Source organism: Notolepis coatsorum (assembly GCF_963971535.1).
Source record: "Notolepis coatsorum genome assembly, chromosome: 6".
Lineage (NCBI taxonomy): Eukaryota > Metazoa > Chordata > Actinopteri > Aulopiformes > Paralepididae > Notolepis > Notolepis coatsorum.
In genome coordinates, this window is record NC_140170.1 from 179,994,706 (window position 1) to 180,016,429 (window position 21,724).

A 21,724-nucleotide genomic window follows, 5' to 3' on the forward strand; every position below is an offset into this window, starting at 1 on the left:
TACTACTACTACTACTACTACTACTACTACTATTACTACTGCTACTACAACTATACTGTATTTATTCATAACGTTATACATATTCGTTCACGTTAGATTGTGCATGGCTTTTACATTGAAAAATGTACTTGTCACGTGGTTCCGTTCTCCATTCTTCACATCAAAAACGAAAAACGAACTATCAAAACGTACACGGCCCATTATTGACTCGTTTTTTTCATTTGATTCTGATACCAAAATACAAAAAACAGGTCCGTATTTCAGTTTGCCCCCGTTTTTTCGAGTTTGGTTTCAAACGGAAATAGGAAACACCTCGTTTTTTCGTTTTTCCTTTTGAAACGAAAAACGAACTATCAAAACGTACACGGACCCAGGATACACAGCCTCCACATCTGGCTGAAAGGTTACTCTGCTCAACAGGCATCCCCTGATAAACCACACCATGCTCTCTCCACTCGTAATGTTAATGCTTCAAATCTAGTCACAATTTCTCTAGACAACATGTCGTACAACATAAAATCACAGATTAGGGCCTAACTTTTCTGAACAGTATTTACTAATAAGGACACTTTTGATCAAACTGATCAGCAGCTCAATAGTTGCTTTTATGTTTCACAAGGTGCTCTGAATCTGCCCTTACAAAAAAATATTTTCTGTTTTACCATGGTACCAGTCATACAAATTATTTACCATGGTACAGCCATATAGTAAATGTAATGGAACCATTAATAACATGGTTATAACATGGTATAGTCCATTTTAAACCATGATATCAATGGTACATGGCATCATTTGTTATCATAGGAATGCCAGGATACATTTTTGTAAGAGATGTTTCTAAATGGAAATGGGGGACCCTGATGTAAACAAGACAAACGTCTTTTTCTGGTCTGCATCCCCTTAACAATTGTGTGTATTGAGCCGTACTGTATTGTATTGCAGAATGGGCTCAATACACACAATTGTTAAGGGGATGCATACCAGAGAAAGCCTTTCATCTTGTTTACATCAGGGTCCCCCATTTTCAATTCATCATAACATATATGACACACATGACATACAGATAGACAATACTGCTACATCTATACATTTATGACATACCAGATTTACAAATACAATATTGTTTGTGATACAAAAATAGTCTAAAAAAGAGAGTATATACATTTGACAAAGAAACTGTACATTGGAGGGGGTTGGGTAGGAGGGGGTGGGGGTAACTGTACATTGGAGGTGGTTGGGTGGGGGGTAACTGTACATTGGATTATCTGGCAGCTGTGCTGGAATATCTGACCGCTGAGATAACTATCTGAAGCGGTGCGACTCGTTGAGACCATTTTCTTTACCTGGTCTGGATCACTAATCACATTATAAATAAATCGGTAGAACTAGTCGTGTTTTGTAGCCGTGCCTGTTTCATATAAATAGTGGGGGTCCATAAAAGAGCCTTTTGTGAGTCAATGTTCCACTTGTTCTGTATAATATAATGGTTGCTTGTGTAGATATTTAATGTGAGGTAGTGGGGAACATAATTATGTGCCAACCCAACATATGATCCAAACCGGTCTGAATAAATAAAATTACATTAATCTGCTGTGTCCACTAATGGGCCATCACCCGTAGTCATTCCAAGTGTCATAGCGGTCATTTACGCACAGACATAAAGGCACCATAATGATAGCAATTCATGTATTTCCACATAAAGGGCTCAACTCGTTGCAGTAAAGTATCTGCGTTAGGACCCACTAATCAAAAGCGGACTTAATAACAATCAACATTCTCCAATTGAGAACCTATATCTGAGGTAACTCGTGGAAATCAACCATCCCATAAGTAATACTAAGTTATATACTTCGATAAGCCCCCTTCACTTCCACACACTAGAGTACAATAATTGCTTTTCATGGAAGTGGTGGGTGGCTCTTAAAAGAGCCTTTTGTTGTATTAAAGACAATGTTCTGTTCAAACGCTTATCTCTTTTTGGGAGCTCCTCTCTTAGCCGCTATTGGCTTGGCAGCCTTCTTAGCTGGGGCCTTCTTGGGCGCAGCTGGCTTTTTCACCTTCTTTGGGCTCTTGGCTGCTACCTTCTTGGGACTCTTGGCTGCTACCTTCTTGACTTTCTTGGGAGACTTCTTGGCGGCAGCAGGCTTCTTCGTTGCCGCCTTCGTGGGCTTTTTGGCCACGACAGGTTTCTTGGCTGCTGGCTTCTTGGCTTTCGGAGCAGCTTTCTTTGCGGGCTTTTTGGCTTTAACCTCAGCCTTGTTGATCTTGAAAGAGCCGGAGGCTCCGGTACCCTTGACCTGGACCAGGGTTCCTTTTGTCACCAGACTCTTGACAGCGGTCTTAACGCGGGCCTTGTTCTTGTCCACGTCATAGCCACCGGCAGCCAGAGCCTTCTTTACGGCAGCCAGAGACACACCGCTCCTCTCTTTAGAAGCAGACACTGCCTCGACGACCAGGTCACTGACGCTGGGACCTGCCTTCTTGGGTTTGGGAGCTGCCTTCTTCTTAGCGGCCTTAGCCGGAGCAGCGGGAGCTGGAGCTGGAGCGACTTCTGCCATCTTCTCTCGTTCTGTCTCAGATTCAATACAAGTAGAATTATGATATTGAAGCTCAGTCAGAGGGCTGGTCTTAAACACTATATGAGAGCCATGTAGACTCAACCCACCCTGTCCTCCTCTGTGCTGCCAAAATGCTCTGCCGCTTGTGTTTTCTCCTCGCCAAAAAAGAGCTCAAATACACAACTATGAATATTGCAGGAATTTAACGCCAAATGGGTCAGCAAGCAGAAATGTGTGCCATCAGAATTAAACCATTTGGAGACCCCTGGTGTGTTTGTGGACGCTTCAAACCACCAATTTGCGCCTTCACCATGGTGCGCAGATATACCGTTCTCTGTTATTTATGTCTCACAATTCTTTAGATTGCATTATAATCCGACATAATCTCGTTTTCCAGCGAGCCGAGCTACCTGACTAGAGACTGGGAGCAAGAATAGTAATCTGGGGTGACAGGTTTTGTTTTAAATTGATGCTTTTCCGGTGTTGGTAAACACACTGTTGCTGGTGGCCTGTAGCGTGGGTCACCTCGACTTCGTATGAGGGATGATCACTACCTTAGATTAGTGGAAGGTTTCACGTGGCCTATATTAATTACAACTAACATTTAATTAATTAATGTTGCAAAACATTTCATAACTCACACAAGAAGCGTAGCTACATTTTCCTTTTGGGGGTGGGGGACTAGTTTGCTGTGTACTTTAGACTGCTGCATGCTTGTTGACAATACATGCTGTTTGGGCATTGCTGATCTGCTGTGTTTTCTGATTTAAATCTGCTACACTGAACACTTAGCACAATAAATAATAACTGCATTGGTCTATTTTAATTGTATTTCAATAGTTTAAATAGACATAGTAGATTCATAATGAATCATGATCATATCACCAAACATAAACGCACCATATCAACATGTTCTGCATTACCACAAAAGAGGCCTTGCACGGAATGTTTGTGTAGTAAAGGCAATGGAATGGTTGCTATATGTATAGATTATCATATCAACACATAGTGTTGTGTCTTATTACTGAATGTTATAAAGAAGTCACAATGGAACAGTAATGCTTTTCAGCAGTGTTTTACCGACTACCACTGCACATAAATTAGGCATTTTCTTTTGAAAGTGGTTACCAACGGTTACAGGCAGCCATGCTGGAAGAAACAGAACAACACAAACATTACAGTTTGTGTTGTCCTCCTCTGTGCTGCCAAAATGCTCTGCCGCTTGTGTTTTCTCCTCGCCAAAAAAGAGCTCAAATACACAACTATGAATATTGCAGGAATTTAACGCCAAATGGGTCAGCAAGCAGAAATATGTGCCATCAGAATTAAACCATTTGGAGACCCCTGGTGTGTTTGTGGACCCTTCAAACCACCAATTTGCGCCTTCACCATGGTGCGCAGCTATACCTTTCTCTGTTATTTATGTCTCACAATTCTTTAGATTGCATTATAATCCGACATAATCTTGTTTTCCAGCGAGCCGAGCTACCTGACTAGAGACTGGGAGCAAGAATAGTAATCTGGGGTGACAGGTTTTGTTTTAAATGGATGCTTTTCCGGTGTTGGTAAACACACTGTTGCTGGTGGCCTGTAGCGTGGGTCACCTCGACTTCGTATGAGGGATGATCACTACCTTAGATTAGTGGAAGGTTTCACGTGGCCTATATTAATTACAACTAACATTTAATTAATTAATGTTGCAAAACATTTCATAACTCACACAAGAAGCGTAGCTACATTTTCCTTTTGGGGGTGGGGGACTAGTTTGCTGTGTACTTTAGACTGCTGCATGCTTGTTGACAATACATGCTTTTTGGGCATTGCTGATCTGCTGTGTTTTCTGATTTAAATCTGCTACACTGAACACTTAGCACAATAAATAATAACTGCATTGGTCTATTTTAATTGTATTTCAATAGTTTAAATAGACATAGTAGATTCATAATGAATCATGATCATATCACCAAACATAAACGCACCATATCAACATGTTCTGCATTACCACAAAAGAGGCCTTGCACGGAATGTTTGTGTAGTAAAGGCAATGGAATGGTTGCTATATGTATAAATTATATGTATAGATTATCATATCAACACATAGTGTTGTGTCTTATTACTGAATGTTATAAAGAAGTCACAACGGAACAGTAATATCATGCTTTTCAGAAGTGTTTTACCGACTACCACTGCACATAAATTAGGCATTTTCTTTTGAAGGTGGTTACCAACGGTTACAGGCAGCCATGCAGGAAGAAACAGAACAACACAACCATTACAGTTTGTGTTTAGTCTATAGGTCAGATATACAGGCCTCTGTTGTTAGGGCTCAACTCATTGTGAAGTAAAGGATATTAGAATGTGGTGCAGTAGGCTGCCAGCTACATTTGATACATTCAGAAGAAATAGCTCAAGGAATGAAACATACTATGTTGTCAGAGTCATACTTGTATTATTAGCTTGTACCACAGTGAGGTACTGATACATGTAGCTCATGGTGAGACCATGTCGGTCTGTGTCATCTGTTTATGATCGGTAATAAATAACCCAAACAAGAGGACACCTGCTCATGGAGATGACTCAGCACCATCAGAAAACATCTCTCACCTTATAAATGTATACTGGCATTTCCATGATTAAAAGTTATGCCAAATGCATGCAAAAGGGATTATGCAGCTGTATGTACAGACAGATGTGTATATGTGTGTGTGTGTGTGTATATATATATTGTAAGTCAAAGCAGTGACAGATGTCACCAAGATAGCTATTGATTGATTGAAAACTTTATTAACAGATTGCAGAATGGGTACAGTACAGCTCAATACATACAATTGTTAAGGGGATGCAGACCAGAGAAAGACTGTTGTCTTGTTTACATCAGGGTCCCCCATTTTCAATTCATCATAACATATAATACACGACTTACAGATAGACAGTACTGCTACATCTATACATTTATGACATACCAGATTTGCAAATACAGTACTGTTTGTGTTACAAAAATAGTCTAGAAACGAGAGTATATACATTTGACGTAGAAACTGTACATTGCGCTATCAAGGTGCACAAAATAATTGTCTTGGAAAAATGCAGTTTCATGTCGATTATTGCTTGGCTTAATTAATATCAAGTGTGGCTATGGAGTTTTGCTAAGAGAATATATAGTTGGGTTATTATGGCTTTGCGCGCAAATAGTTTCCTGTGCGCGGGAAATGTGCGACAAAGCCTCTCAACCAATCGTATACAAGAAGCCACGCAGCTATACTTGCACAATTTGACCTATATTCTACCCATGTAACTCTTGTGTGCATGTATAGTATATATATATAAATCCACTTATGTCTGAATACACCTGCATATAATTTTTTTTATAAACCTTACCTTATACCACTGGTCAGTATGACTTACTACCATAGTGTATTTAATTATACCTTAAACACTGTACATACATCTGCTCAGCATTATTACAATACTCTGGATAGACTAGTACTAATTTATTATACTTCAGTTTAATCCTATTACATTTGTACTCCAGAAAGACGCCAATTTATTTTCGTTGTACTATATAAAGACAAATCATTTTAATCTAATCGGATCTAAAATAGTGAAATTAAAACGAATTGGCTGGAACGCTTTCGACGAATGTAAATATAAGGAGTCAAACAAGGCACTTATCGTAGAAGCAAACATTTTCTCGGCAAATATTCTATATGTAATTCCGATTAAATGTATTCCTTAAGAGGTGATGTCATTATTAGTTGCTCCCAGGTCGACTCTATGTGGAGAGGACGGTATACATTTAACTTATAATAAGCATGGTTATAGATGTTGCAGAAGTATTGCTTTCTCGGCAATAGGTGGGTGGCTCTGAAAAGAGCCTTTGTGGAGTTTGTCGAAGAGGCTAAATAATTTACTTCTTGGCAGCCTTCTCGGTCTTCTTGGGCAGAAGGACAGCCTGGATGTTGGGCAGCACACCACCCTGAGCGATGGTCACTCCTCCCAGGAGTTTGTTGAGCTCCTCGTCGTTACGAACGGCCAGCTGCAGATGGCGGGGGATGATACGACTCTTCTTGTTGTCACGGGCAGCGTTTCCAGCCAACTCCAGGATCTCAGCGGTCAGATATTCCAGCACAGCGGCCAGATAAACCGGGGCACCGGCTCCAACACGATGAGCATAGTTGCCTTTACGCAGCAGTCTGTGGACACGACCCACGGGGAACTGAAGCCCGGCACGAGAGGAGCGAGTCTTGGCCTTAGCTCTGGCCTTTCCTCCGGTCTTGCCTCTTCCAGACATGTTTATTATTCTCTCACGTTAAACGAGTTAGAAATTGAATGCAGTGAGTTGGAGATAGTGATGGGTCGGTCATGAGCGACTCGTTCATAAGAGCCGATTCATTGCCGTGAGCGTGAGTCGAATCGCTCACGTCTGGCACTGAGTCGGTTCACGCCCCCCCCCCCCCCCCCCCCCGCAATATTGTTGTCGCATTTATCTTGTTGAAATCCTCCAACAGGCTCTTTTTTGTAAGCTGACTGGTTTGCACACCAATAATACAGTGCAATAATAGAATAGTAGAATAGATAGTAAAATTATGCAATAGAATGGCCAGAGTAAAATAGTGCTACAGTACAATCAACAGCGGGGTGTATTAGAAGGCTATGGTGAAGAGGTACGTTTTTAGCTTATTTCTGAAAATATTAAGAGATCTAGCTTCCCTAATGTCCATAGGTAGTGTGTTCCATAACTTTGGTGCATAGTTAGCAAAGGCTGCATCCCTGATTTTCTTTAGACTGTGGCTTGGAACCTTCAATAGTAGATGATGGCAATGTTTATACTTTGTATATAAGGAGGAGGACCTTGAAATCAATTCTAAATGTTACCGATGATTACTGATGTAAACAGGGGGATCCTGATGTAAACAAGACGAAAGTCTTTCTCTGGTCTGCATCCCCTTAACAATTGTATGTTATTGTATGTACAACATCGGCCAAATTTTTTTCGCGCTCGCGCTTCTTAGTTTGGCTTATGCAGCTGGCTCCGGAAGCGTCAATGATCCGTGAACCGTGAGTCGATTCAGTGAATCGGTTCATTGCCGTGAGCGTGTATCGAATCGCTCACTCACTGAAATGATCCGTTTGGCACATCACTAGTTGGAGAGTAACCTTTTATAGTCAGGCTTGTGTTTTCTCACCCAATCAGGAAAGACGTTTTGTGGGCGGTGTTTCCAAAAGACCAGTCCTCCAATAACCTCGTTCCCAGTTGTATCTCCGTGAAGTCCTCCAATAACCCTGTGAGGTGTAGGCGGAGTAACGACCTCACAGAGAGGAGACCAATCAGAAACTGCTGAGCCTCCGCGTTAGTAATAATATTATTAGGCCAGAGTTTCGTCACACCAGCGTATTATTCTTGCTGAAGTGAAGACTAAAACGTAGTTTTCTCATAATGGCCAGAACTAACTAACAGAACTGATCTAATAGTTATCGATTACACTGCTGACAAGTAATACATAATTATGACTCTATATGGTTAAATATAAATACAATCCGAACTATCATGTTTGCTCCTTGTCTGGAGCCCATTTGGGTTGAACCTGCATGGTTTCCCCATTTCCAAAATGGTTTCGTCAGTGTGGTCCTGAAATAGGTTAGCGCCCTTTAGATTTCCAGTGCCTGCAAGTAGGGAATCCACGCTTCCAAACAAAAATGTTTATTTTATTTGTCCCTTTAGGGATTTACATACCTGTACATATTCCTTTCCTACTCTTACTGGTTACCCTGCTTGCCAGTATGTACTATAGTGTCTTTATAGCTGTATCACTGTACATATTAATACTACAACTCTGTACAGTACATACATCTGCTTAGCACTATTACTCAGTTGTACTCATTTATATATTTTATAGCGAGTTTATTCACCTGTATACAGCATATTACTATTGCATTTAACTGTTATATTTGCACTATAGTTTGATGCCTTCTTTACACATTGTACTGTAATTGCATTGTATGATGTCAATAGATGTGTTGTACGAATAATCTTGAGGCATATCAATTTAATTTTAATTGTTCACATGTTCAGGAAGCCCCGCCGTGAGATGAGACTAGTGTACTAGTCACTGAAACGTCTTTCACGTTAGTCTTCACCATTGAAATCACCATCATAATTATTAAGTTTTACAATGCAGGAATTACCTAGCAACGTAAGGAACCGTAGGAATTGCATCAGTGACTGGATTAAATTACAACAAATGGTGCTATGCCCGAGACAACTCAGTTTAATACTGTTCACAAATAAACGTATGTAGAGTGTGCTCATTCAGTGACAATGTGGGTGGCTCTGAAAAGAGCCTTTGGGTTTTGGATAGTTAGGCTTGAATAGAAGTCTAGCCGCCGAAGCCGTACAGAGTGCGTCCCTGTCTCTTCAGAGCATAGACCACATCCATGGCTGTGACGGTCTTCCTCTTGGCGTGTTCGGTGTAGGTGACGGCATCACGGATCACGTTCTCCAGGAAGACCTTGAGAACACCACGAGTCTCCTCGTAGATTAGACCGGAGATACGCTTCACTCCGCCACGACGAGCCAGACGACGGATAGCAGGTTTGGTGATTCCCTGGATGTTGTCACGAAGCACTTTGCGGTGACGCTTAGCGCCTCCTTTACCAAGTCCCTTACCTCCCTTTCCTCTTCCACTCATTGTAACGTTTGTAAGGAAACAAACGAATGTAGCAATTTGCCAACCGCCTGCTTCTTTGAACCCTCTCTGAGGACGTGGTTGAGACCAAGAAGCGCGCAGGGACAAATGTGGAGGGAGGGTTTGAGGTTTACGTCTGAACATGTTTTGAGGAAGTGTTGTTTTCCCAATACAATGCATCATCCTGAGACCCAGGGGGAAAAGTGTTGTCACTTGTATTATTATTTTTAAACATTTTACATATATATATATATATATATATATTTTTTTTTTTACTTAACTCTGTTCATATTTTACAAAATGTGCACTGTAGTGCACCACCGGACTTCATTGATCGTAGAACAATAAGAATCATAGGATTATTTTTAAATTATGAAAATTGCATCCACATTCACATTGCCTTTTCACTGGCCCAAAGTGTGTGTGACAATGAAGAAAAGAAAACGTCTAATTTGATTCTTCTGAATTGTTCCTGTAGCAGACAGGCCCCTTTTCTGAAGTAGACCAGTGTTCCTCTGGGAACCGTGTCAGTCAAGTACATGACTGAATTACCACCTATTCTCATCTGTTAATCTGTGTCATTCTTCCATGTTTGCTCTGATTAAAAACCTCAGATCCCTACATTTGGTTTTGGCCCATGAAGCCGTCTTTATCAACTTCATGTGGCTCAGTGCATTGCTACTGAGATATATTGTTTGTATATGTGATATAAATGGATGCTTGTGCCTTGCTAGTGAAATATATTGTTTTTATGTGATATAAATGCATGCTTGTGCGTTGCTACACTGAGATAGTCTCATGTATCTGCCATGACCGACTACCTTGTTGTTGTTGTCCTTACAGTATGCTATGCTGTAATTTGACCAGAACAAAGCTTCTTTGTGGGTAGTGTACTAATATTTCATAACTGTCCTTTCAGAAAGCACTGAGCACACTTACAGCAATGTTCTGCCTCAACCGTGACCCTGGCCTGATCTTCTTTGCCCTTGGTGATGGCCTGTAGTGTGGGTGGCGTGAATATTAAAGGCAACCAACTTGTGTTCAGCGTTTCTCTGAATCAATCAATCCACTAGCACACGCCCTCGCGCAAAGAGAGACGCGGCAAAAGCGCTGGTCTACAGCGGTGTTCTGTTGTGTGACTGTACTAAACACTTCCACCACATGACCGACATTTGACATACAGTACACCTCCTATCTATGTTGGGATTATGTTTGGTCATGACAAAACAATAAAAATCGCTACTGTTAGTAAGCTGCCACCACCCACTTCAATGACAGAACTCTCATATTTGCGAATGCATAAACTATATCTTAAATTATGGCGATGTGTCTAATATGGCTGTCGCGAAGTCATTGCTCTGTCATTGAAGGGCTTCGTTCTACAACGGAGCACGGTCGCTGCTGCTGGAGCTGGACCGAGTAGAGCCGGCGGCGGTGCACGGAAGCGGGGATTAACCACCGCATCGCCCCGCTGGCTCTTCAACAAGCAGCCTCCACAGCTCCAGTTAACCTAATTTATACCGTAATGAATCATTAAAAAATATACCGTTAACTGGAATATGTTGTTTCTTTACACATATGTTGGATTATGTAATTGGGTTTTCATGACAAAACAATAAAAATCGCTACTTTACAACGGAGCACGGTCGCTGCTGCTGGAGCTGGACCGAGTAGAGCCGGCGGCGGTGCACGGAAGCGGGGACTAACCACCGCATCGCCCCGCTGGCTCTTCAACAAGCAGCCTCCACAGCTCCAGTTAACCTAATTTATACCGTAATGAATCATTAAAAAATATACCGTTAACTGGAATATGTTGTTTCTTTACACATATGTTGGATTATGTAATTGGGTTTTCATGACAAAACAATAAAAATCGCTACTTTACAACGGAGCACGGTCGCTGCTGCTGGAGCTGGACCGAGTAGAGCCGGCGGCGGTGCACGGAAGCGGGGACTAACCACCGCATCGCCCCGCTGGCTCTTCAACAAGCAGCCTCCACAGCTCCAGTTAACCTAATTTATACCGTAATGAATCATTAAAAAATATACCGTTAACTGGAATATGTTGTTTCTTTACACATATGTTGGATTATGTAATTGGGTTTTCATGACAAAACAATAAAAATCGCTACTTTACAACGGAGCACGGTCGCTGCTGCTGGAGCTGGACCGAGTAGAGCCGGCGGCGGTGCACGGAAGCGGGGACTAACCACCGCATCGCCCCGCTGGCTCTTCAACAAGCAGCCTCCACAGCTCCAGTTAACCTAATTTATACCGTAATGAATCATTAAAAAATATACCGTTAACTGGAATATGTTGTTTCTTTACACATATGTTGGATTATGTAATTGGGTTTTCATGACAAAACAATAAAAATCGCTACTTTACAACGGAGCACGGTCGCTGCTGCTGGAGCTGGACCGAGTAGAGCCGGCGGCGGTGCACGGAAGCGGGGACTAACCACCGCATCGCCCCGCTGGCTCTTCAACAAGCAGCCTCCACAGCTCCAGTTAACCTAATTTATACCGTAATGAATCATTAAAAAATATACCGTTAACTGGAATATGTTGTTTCTTTACACATATGTTGGATTATGTAATTGGGTTTTCATGACAAAACAATAAAAATCGCTACTTTACAACGGAGCACGGTCGCTGCTGCTGGAGCTGGACCGAGTAGAGCCGGCGGCGGTGCACGGAAGCGGGGACTAACCACCGCATCGCCCCGCTGGCTCTTCAACAAGCAGCCTCCACAGCTCCAGTTAACCTAATTTATACCGTAATGAATCATTAAAAAATATACCGTTAACTGGAATATGTTGTTTCTTTACACATATGTTGGATTATGTAATTGGGTTTTCATGACAAAACAATAAAAATCGCTACTTTACAACGGAGCACGGTCGCTGCTGCTGGAGCTGGACCGAGTAGAGCCGGCGGCGGTGCACGGAAGCGGGGACTAACCACCGCATCGCCCCGCTGGCTCTTCAACAAGCAGCCTCCACAGCTCCAGTTAACCTAATTTATACCGTAATGAATCATTAAAAAATATACCGTTAACTGGAATATGTTGTTTCTTTACACATATGTTGGATTATGTAATTGGGTTTTCATGACAAAACAATAAAAATCGCTACTTTACAATGGAGCACGGTCGCTGCTGCTGGAGCTGGACCGAGTAGAGCCGGCGGCGGTGCACGGAAGCGGGGACTAACCACCGCATCGCCCCGCTGACGTTAAAAACGCGAAATAACGTTACTGATGTACAGTGACACCCAGAGTTTCTAGTTACAGTAGTGACGCGTGAATCAAGATAGTCCTAACACTAGTCTGTAACAGTGTTTATTATTAAGAGTCAGATAGTCCTAACAGTGTTTATAGTCCTAACACAGTGTTTATTGGTAAGAGTCAGATAGTCAGTGTTTATTATTTCATAACTGTGTGGGCTTTGTTTATACATGTACAGTGACGAGTGAATCTAACTTTGGTTGTTAAAAACGCGAAACATAATAATCAGTCAGCAGCGCTCCACTGCTACCGCAGCCCAACACAAGTGCGTTGGAACAGCAGCCCAAGCTGCCGCGCTTGCTCTTTGGATTTCATTTGGGACGGCTGCGCTTGCTTGCGCGTGGGGGCGGGGGGGGGGGGGGCGCGGCCAATCAGAGAAAAGCCGAACACAAGTTGGTTGCCTTTAATATTCACGTGTGTGGCTGACCTCGACTTCGTTTGAGTAAGTAGGTATAATGTGGCCTATATATGGATTAAAACTAAAATTAGTCCTACCTTTACAAGTATGTAAAAACCGTATAAAGGAAACATAGCTATACATTTAGCTTTTTGTTTACAATATACAGGCTTTAAAAGACAACTGAAACAACATCTAACAGCCCTACGCCTGCATATTATGTACATGTAGACACACACATACCCATAGTTACTTTTATTTTTACTTTATTGTATTTTTAGTGACAGGAATATTAGTAGCCTATATAAATAGGTGGTAAGAGTATATGGTTTCTCACTGCTTGTGAATTGAGTGCATATTTAATATATAGTGTTATGTAATGTATATTGTACTATGTATGATTCCATTATGTTTAGGAATGCAGTATCATGTAATATGTTTGATAGAACGTATATTGTCACCCCAGGAAGATTGCATCAGCTAATGGGGATCATAATAAAATCATACTGTAAGAAAGAAGTACACAAACAGTCCATGCAAGGCCTCTATTGTTAGTGTCTATTGGTGTAGTACATGTTGATACATTCTGAAGAAATGGTTCAAGGAATGAAACATACTATGTTTCTACTACCTGTACCATAGTGGGGCATTGGTTTATACACATGGCCCATGGTGAGACCCAGTCCTGTGTCATCTGTTTAGTAACCCAAACAAGAGTAAACCATCGGCTCAACTCAGCATCATCAGAAAACATCTCTTACAAAAATGTATCCTGGCATTCCTATGATAAAAAATAATGCCATGTACCATTGATATCATGGTTTAAAATGGACTATACCATGTTATAACCATGTTATTAATGGTTCCATTACATTTACTATATAGCTGTACCATGGTAAATAATTTATATGACTGGTACCATGGTAAAACAGAAAATATTTTTTTTAAGGGCAGATTCAGAGCACCTTGTGAAACATAAAAGCAACAATTGAGCTGCTGATCAGTTTGATCAAAAGTGTCCTTATTAGTAAATACTGTTCAGAAAAGTTAGGCCCTAATCTGTGATTTTATGTTGTATGACAGAAACACATCTAGAGAAATTGTGACTAGATTTGAAGCATTAACATTACGAGTGGAGAGAGCATGGTGTGGTTTATCAGAGGATGCCTGTTGAGCAGAGTAACCGTTCAGCCAGATGTGGTGGCTGTGTATCCTGCTAAACATGGAGGGAGAGGGGACCGGAGATGATCAGTATTGCTGAGGGTTACTTATGAAGTCAGATTTTAGACTTCTGATTGCTGGAGTTTGATGTCAACAATAACGTTATAAAAGGTTATTGTTGTTGTAATAATGCATTCAACATACAACGCAAGGTTGTAAATTGTACAGAAATATATATACAGAGCTCATATGATCAAATAATGAATACTATTTGCACTTGACTGTTGGAAATCATAGGACGTGTGTTTGGCTATGGGGTAGTTCATCTTTTTCATTATAATTAAATTAGCCTGGAATGTATTATTTTTGGAATAGAATTTCCACTTTGAAAATGCTAAAATAAACATTATCCATGTGTATTATAAAGTCCAATAATGAATTGATCAGGGTTCTAATACGGCAGGTGATGATATATTAATTTATTTAACTGTATAAATGTGTATCTATCCAATCTAGCTACTTGTCAACAACCTAAATTAACAGGATTTTGACTAGTAAATATAATTTGCAACTTAATAGCCATCCAAACTATGATTACAGCTGTAAGTCATTTAATCAATAAGTAACATACAACTTCCATCTCCCGACAGACCCCGCTACCATGATAACTGTTCAAAGAAAATGTAGGACAAATACCCGGCAGCACTCAACAACCACTTTGATGGACATCGCGATCACGATTATAGGAATAACTCTCTCAGGACAGAGTGGGTGGCTCTTAAAAGAGCCTTTGGGTTAATCTTCAGTGAACAGGGTAGTTTACTTGGAGCTAGTGTACTTGGTCACAGCCTTGGTTCCCTCAGACACAGCGTGCTTCGCCAGCTCACCGGGCAGCAGCAGACGCACAGCGGTCTGGATCTCCCTGGAGGTGATGGTGCGACGCTTGTTGTAGAGAGCCAGGCGCGAGGCTTCTCCAGCGATGCGCTCGAAGATGTCGTTAACGAAGGAGTTCATGATCCCCATGGCCTTGGAGGAAACGCCGGTGTCGGGATGAACCTGCTTCAGGACTTTGTAAATGTAGATGGCATAACTCTCCTTCCTGGACTTTCTGCGCTTCTTGCCTCCCTTGGCAGCGGTCTTGGTGACGGCTTTCTTGGAGCCCTTCTTGGGCGCTGGCTTGGCTGGTTCAGGCATATTCGACGGCTTATCAAAATCGAATGGTGACGTTCGCTTACGGTTTCCTGTCTTATTTGTAGGAGGTTGATGCAAATAGTACTGCGTGGCTTCTACGATACGATTGGTCGGGCGTGGCGCACGTGTGTAAAGCTAATAGAAGTTAGGTTCTCATTTAGCCAGTAGAGGGAAGAAGAGTTTCAGCCATGAGTTTGTTCTGCTTTACTCTGTTAAAGGAAAATGAGTACTACTACTAATAATGCTGATCAGGTGTTACAGGTATAAAGACACTATGGTAGTAAGTCATACTGGCCAGTGATATAAGGTAAGGGATATTATATATAGTCACACAAGTATATAAAAAAAATAGTATATGCAGGTGTATTATACGGAAGCCCTAAGAGGCCATGCATACATTTGATTTACTATTCATTTTATCATTTACTCGACATAACAAATAGTTTATTTGTGATAACGGATTAATTTATTTCGTTATCTCGAGATTGTTTGGAAGTGTGGATTCGCTACTTGTAGTCACTATTTCAGCACCATGGACAGTACCGGACCACACTGACTATTTTGGAAATGGGTAAAGCATGCAGGCTCAACCAAAATGAACTCCAGACAAGGCTCTGGAGCAAACTGAGAATCCGGATTGTATTTATTTTCAACCATATGGGTCATTTATTACTAGTCAGCAGTGAACTAATGGATCCGAGAAAAGACTAACTGAATATGAACATATGACTTAAATATTACGTCTTGCCTGGTCGAGTTATGAATCATTCAGTTTACTCTGTATTGAACTTCGATCGTATTACACATCACCAACTTCATCCACGTGGAATCAGAACATAGTTAAAATAAGGAAACTGGGCTCATTCATGATTATTGAGGTGGCTCTTAAAAGAGCCTTTAGGGGAACAACTAGTCAACAGGTTGATTTAAGCTCGCTCTCCACGGATGCGGCGGGCCAACTGGATGTCTTTGGGCATGATGGTCACCCTCTTGGCGTGGATGGCGCACAGGTTGGTGTCCTCAAACAGACCGACCAGATAAGCCTCACTGGCCTCCTGAAGAGCCATGATAGCAGAGCTCTGGAAGCGCAGGTCGGTCTTGAAGTCCTGGGCAATTTCTCTGACCAGGCGCTGGAAAGGCAGCTTGCGGATCAGCAACTCGGTGGACTTCTGGTAACGACGGATCTCTCTCAGCGCCACGGTACCGGGCCTGTAACGATGAGGTTTCTTCACGCCGCCGGTAGCGGGTGCGCTCTTACGGGCAGCCTTGGTGGCGAGCTGCTTCCTTGGGGCTTTGCCACCGGTGGACTTACGAGCTGTCTGCTTAGTTCTGGCCATTATGAGACACTATGTTTCAGTCTTCAATTCAAAAAGAATAATACGCTACTGTGTAGAAACTCTGGCCTTATATTACTAACGCGGAGGCGCAGTAGTTTCTGATTGGTCTCCTCTCTGTGAGGTCGTTACTCCGCCTACACCTCACAGGGTTATTGGAGGACTTCAGGGAGATACAACTGGGAACGAGGTTATTGGTGGACTGGTCTTTTGGAAAAACCGCCAACAAAACGTCTTTCTATTACCAAGAAAGCAATACTTCTACAACATCTATAACCATGCCTATTATAAGTTAAATGTATACTGTCCTGACTCCTCTCCACATACAGTTTCGAGCTGGGAGCAACTAATAAGTTTAATCGGAATTCCATATAGAATATTTGTGGAGAAAATGTTTGCTTCTACAATAAGTGCCTTGTTTGACTCCTTATATTTACATTCGTCGAGAGCGTTCCAGCCAAATTAGTTTTAATTTGACTATTTTAGATCAGATTAGATTAAAATGAATTGTCATTATATAGTACAACGAAAATAAATTGGCGTCTTTCTAGAGTACAAATGTAAAAGTAAAGTGCAATAGGATTAAACTGAAGTATAATAAATGAGTACTATACAGAGTATTGTAATAATGCTGATCAGTATGTACAGTGTTATAGGTATAAATACACTATGGTAGTAAGTCATACTGACCAGTGGTATAAGTTAAGGTATATAAAAAAGATGATATGCAGCAGGTGTATTCAGACATAAGTGGATTTATATATATACTATACATGCACACAAGAGTTATGTTGTGAAGGGCCAGATTAAACCGAATATATATATTTATTTATATATATATATTTAATTGTATTTGTATATTCTCTAATATTCCCTGATATCCCTTGTATATTCCTTGTACAATATGCATTGAATATCCATTCTAGCCTACTGAACATCCCATAATAGTCTCCATTCTACTATTGGTCGAGACCTTGGTGCCAGGCTGCCATACCCCTCAGACCCAGTTCAAACGTACCGCTCGACATGTACGAACAAGTCCTAGTTCCGCGTAGGAATTTGGCTACCGCACCACTAATGGGACTATTTGTTCATAGTGCGTATATATACTGCGCTACTAAAGTAGGACTTTCTTTTCAGTCCAGTTTCTTACCCTCCAATAGAGTCACAGACGTAAAGCCTCCCCGCGACGCCACGTGTGGGAGTAAGGCCAAGTTCGCCTACCATCGGTATTGAGACATCGTGTATATTAATATTTGAATAGTCATATTTGGCACTATATCGTCGAGTTGGACGTAGTCTATTAAGCTAATAATAGTCTGTTAATATATAGTGCTTCGTGCGGTGAGAATACTACCGTAATCAGTACCCCATCGTTTCGGGCAGAGAACTGGCTGCTTACCCAGGGTGGTTGACCCTATGTGAAGCTGCACCCGAGGAGCCCCAGAGCCGACGAGCGAGTGGACCTGTATACCGGATTATTCTACCGACGACAGCCCGCCTTCCCAGGCACGGATTATGCTTTGGATACTTTGATTATTCCATGGATAAAGACCCCCGACACTGCCGTGTGTTGGAACCCCCCCCCCCTGGAGAGGACGCAAGGTGAGGAGACGCTCTGCAAGACGAGGTCGCTTCACGTCTCTCCCCCGTAAACCGGAGAGAGCCGGCCCACAAAGAGTCCACCTGCTTTCATCTGTGGTCCAAGGATCGCCGGCGCATTGAACGGCACTACAGTGGGTTCACCTGGGATACCCTTGGCCGGACGAGGCAGCCGGATTCTACCCCCCCCCCCCCCCTCCTACTCCTGTCGCCTTACAAGCGAACGGATTAACCCCCCCCTTAGTGTATCCAGTCTTATAATCATTAAAGTATCATTGCTGTTATTCCTTAACTATTCCAGGTCGTATATTTACCACCTGCGCCTTCAGAGATTGGACATTCTCTATTGATATACCGACGAATACTCCTTGCCATAAAAGTGCATACTATTTCAATTCATAAATGTAATTAAGTGATTAAGTGCTTATTCTACACACCATCGCTGTGTAGAAATAAAGACCTGTTTCTAATTCGTACATTTGTGTTGGATCCGTTTCATCTACGTGAGAGTGTTCATGATAATATATTTATGCCGTGTACTGGGTGGCCGAATATTAAGTACAAAGGTAGTGGTAGTAAGTATCATATCTAGTAATACAGTCAGGGAATTGTACCCCTCAGTTACAATTGGTCCTTCGAGCCGGATGGTAATTAGTGTAATATTAATATAGTGTTATTAATATTGAAATGGCCTATGATGAACACTCCACGAAACGATCCTCCTAACCAACGCCCTCAGCGCGAACGACGGCTCCCTCAGTACTTAGAGGCTTACGCTGTCAGTCAACAACCTAGTCTTCTACTAACAGTAAACGCGGTAAAACTAGAAAGTAAAAGTATGTCTAACCCCAACGCCCAGACTACCCCGACCATAGAGGCCCCTACGGGCTCTAATGTAACTGACCAAGTTCACGGTGGGGACCAGTGGGAACCAGACATGACTTCACACCCCGCCAGTACTGAAGAAGTAGTCCCCGATGAGTCCCGGGAGGAATACAACGCTACCGAGAGAGAACTCGGCACGGAAGAAGACGGGGAGAGCACCGTGGAGATAGAGCTCCAAGGCTCCGCAAGGAGTACCCCGAGGGAAGGCTCCCCTATACTACCGCCTTCTCCAGAGGCAGAGAGGACCCTACAGCAGGCCTTCCTCATCAGCCTGAACGCCGCTGCTGAACGCGACCGACTGCAGATCCAGCAGCGAAGCGAACACGAGCAGATACGTCTAGAAATAAGACGCATTCAGATGGAAGAGAATGTGGCCCGAGAACGAGCCGGTGCTCAACGGGACGCAGCGTGCGACAGACAGCAGTCGCAACTAATAGAACAGCTGATCAGACGGACAACACCCTCTCCCTCCGCCAGAGGCTCCAGGAACTCGTCTAGACACACCTCCAGGGCGGCATCCCCTAGCCGAGTAAACAACCCTGAACTTAACCAACAGACGAGGTCTATACCCCCCACAGACCACCTCCCCCCACCGGTCCAAGCGAGACCTAGCAACCGGGAAGGAGCAGCATATCCTGTGGAGAGGCTAAACCAGAGACTACAAGCACTGGATGACCTAACTGAAGACGAAGAGGAAGAGGAGGAGAACCACGCCCGAAGACAGCACAGTACTCTACCGGACCAGGAGGTCCGGTACAGCCCAGGCTATACTCCCGCGGAGCTGCGCTACAGACCCCCGACTCTATACACGGGTGAGCACGACGCACGACCCGCACCGAGGAACAGCACCTGGACAAGCGGGCCATGGTACACTGCCGGTACCAGCCCATACCAAGGAGCGGGAGGAGACTCGCCTAGGAGGCCTCTCCCCCAACGCTCGCCGATGTATCCACAGTCAGCGTCATACATTGGCACGCCTATGGTACCCGACTTCACCCAAGAGAACCGGGCCCAGTATACAGAACTCCGCATGTGTCTGGAGACCATGTTGGTGGATGTATTGGATGAACGCCACAAATACGCCATCCTACTGAAGCACTTAAAGGTACCCCGCGCACATAATATAGCGCTCGCCTACGCGACTTCCACCACCCCATACACAGCAGCGCTGGTAGCATTGGACCAGAGGTATGGGCGCATATGGGATTACGTGATCCAGGAGATCCGACACATCGACCGCTTACCCCCAGCAATAGACAATCGAGCACTGGACGACCTGTCCATCAGAGTGCAGTCCCTGGTAGGGATGTTGGGAGCGCAAAGAGAGAAGGGGAGGCATGAACTTTACGCCAACTCAAATGTGGAAAGGATCCTGGAGAAGCTGCCGCCCGCTCGTCAGGAGCGCTTTAGGCGGCAGAGGGACCACAGAGACCCGAATGGCCCCGAACCGAACCTCCTCGATCTAGCAGACTTCCTGGCGAGAGAAGTCAGCAGCCTACGGCTAGATACATTCGGACGGAGCACCCCTGGCTCCAGAGAAGGAACCAGACGACTAAATGATGGAAGAAGATCGGTGACTGTGATGCACCAATCGGAGTCAGTACCGAGCAGCAGGAGCCACAGTACCCCCTCCAGAATGGAGAAGTGGAAGATAGTGTGCCCCTACTGTGAGAAAGAACACTGGCTAGCGCAATGTGACTCCTTCCCCAAGCTGAACGCGGAGGAAGCAGGTCAATGGATAAAGTCCAACAAGCGCTGTTTTCGCTGCGCGCGCTCACACATGGCAGCCGAATGCCGCTTAAAGAAAAGGTGCACCAAGTGCGATGGAGCCCATCTGGACATACTTCACGACAGTAACAGACGGCGCCCTTCACCTGCACCATCCAGCCGCAAAGCGAGCGTCATGTACATCGATCCCGCCAGCAGCAGTGGAGCCCGAGTACTCCTAAAAGTAGTGCGTGTGACACTAAGCTACCAGAATAAAGTCCTGGACACTTACGCCGTCCTCGATGACGGGTCAGAGAAGACCCTGCTGCTCGCCTCCGCTGCGGCCCAGCTAGGGCTGCGGGGAAGCGAAACCCAAATGACAATTCGGACAATAAGACGAGATTTGAAGACGATAAAGGGCGAGAATGTCTCATTCTCTATCGCAGCAAGCGGCCAGCCTGAGCGACGGTACCAGATTGCAGACGCTTTCACCAGCCAAGAAATAGGACTGTCGCGGTACACATACCCCATCGCCAAGCTGATGGAGAAATATGCACATCTGCGCAAGTTACCGATCCCGCTCATAGACAATGCTATGCCGACCCTGTTGATAGGCTCCGACCATGCAGACCTCATTGTCCCGATAGACCGGGTTCATACCGGACCCCGAGGCTGCCCTGCAGCAGTCGAGACCCGTTTGGGATGGACTCTCCAAGGCCCGCTCGCCAAATCTCTCAACCGAAGTACAGCCACTAGATGTCTCCACTCCCGAGTCACAGAGGGAGAAACCGCACTCCTGCAACACGTAGAGCGGCTATGGACCTTGGAACAAATGCCCTTTAAGAACGGAAAGAAAGACATTCGCTCTAAAGATGACATTTACGCCATTCACCTCCTCGAGACAGGGACCAAGAGAG

General features: G+C 43.6%; 4 protein-coding genes across 4 annotated transcripts; all 4 read right to left on the bottom strand.

Moving 5' to 3' along the window:
• Positions 1-6,465: 6,465 nt before the first annotated feature.
• LOC311231023 (histone H2A) lies at positions 6,466-6,849 on the bottom strand (the record flags this gene model as incomplete). Its single annotated transcript, XM_084317492.1, has 1 exon — positions 6,466-6,849. One exon carries the CDS (start codon positions 6,847-6,849, stop codon positions 6,466-6,468), a length of 384 nt encoding a protein of 127 aa, XP_084173618.1.
• Positions 6,850-8,935: 2,086 nt separating this feature from the next.
• Positions 8,936-9,247, bottom strand: LOC311231064 (histone H4; the record flags this gene model as incomplete). The annotated part of the gene is made up of 1 exon (XM_084317534.1): positions 8,936-9,247. The coding sequence occupies one exon, from the start codon at positions 9,245-9,247 to the stop codon at positions 8,936-8,938; it is 312 nt and encodes a 103-aa protein (XP_084173660.1).
• A 5,660-nt stretch (positions 9,248-14,907) lies between these two features.
• LOC311231033 (histone H2B-like) lies at positions 14,908-15,282 on the bottom strand (the record flags this gene model as incomplete). Its single annotated transcript, XM_084317502.1, has 1 exon — positions 14,908-15,282. The coding sequence occupies one exon, from the start codon at positions 15,280-15,282 to the stop codon at positions 14,908-14,910; it is 375 nt and encodes a 124-aa protein (XP_084173628.1).
• A 923-nt stretch (positions 15,283-16,205) lies between these two features.
• LOC311231007 (histone H3.2-like) lies at positions 16,206-16,616 on the bottom strand (the record flags this gene model as incomplete). Its single annotated transcript, XM_084317473.1, has 1 exon — positions 16,206-16,616. One exon carries the CDS (start codon positions 16,614-16,616, stop codon positions 16,206-16,208), a length of 411 nt encoding a protein of 136 aa, XP_084173599.1.
• Between the last annotated feature and the right edge of the window lie 5,108 nt (positions 16,617-21,724).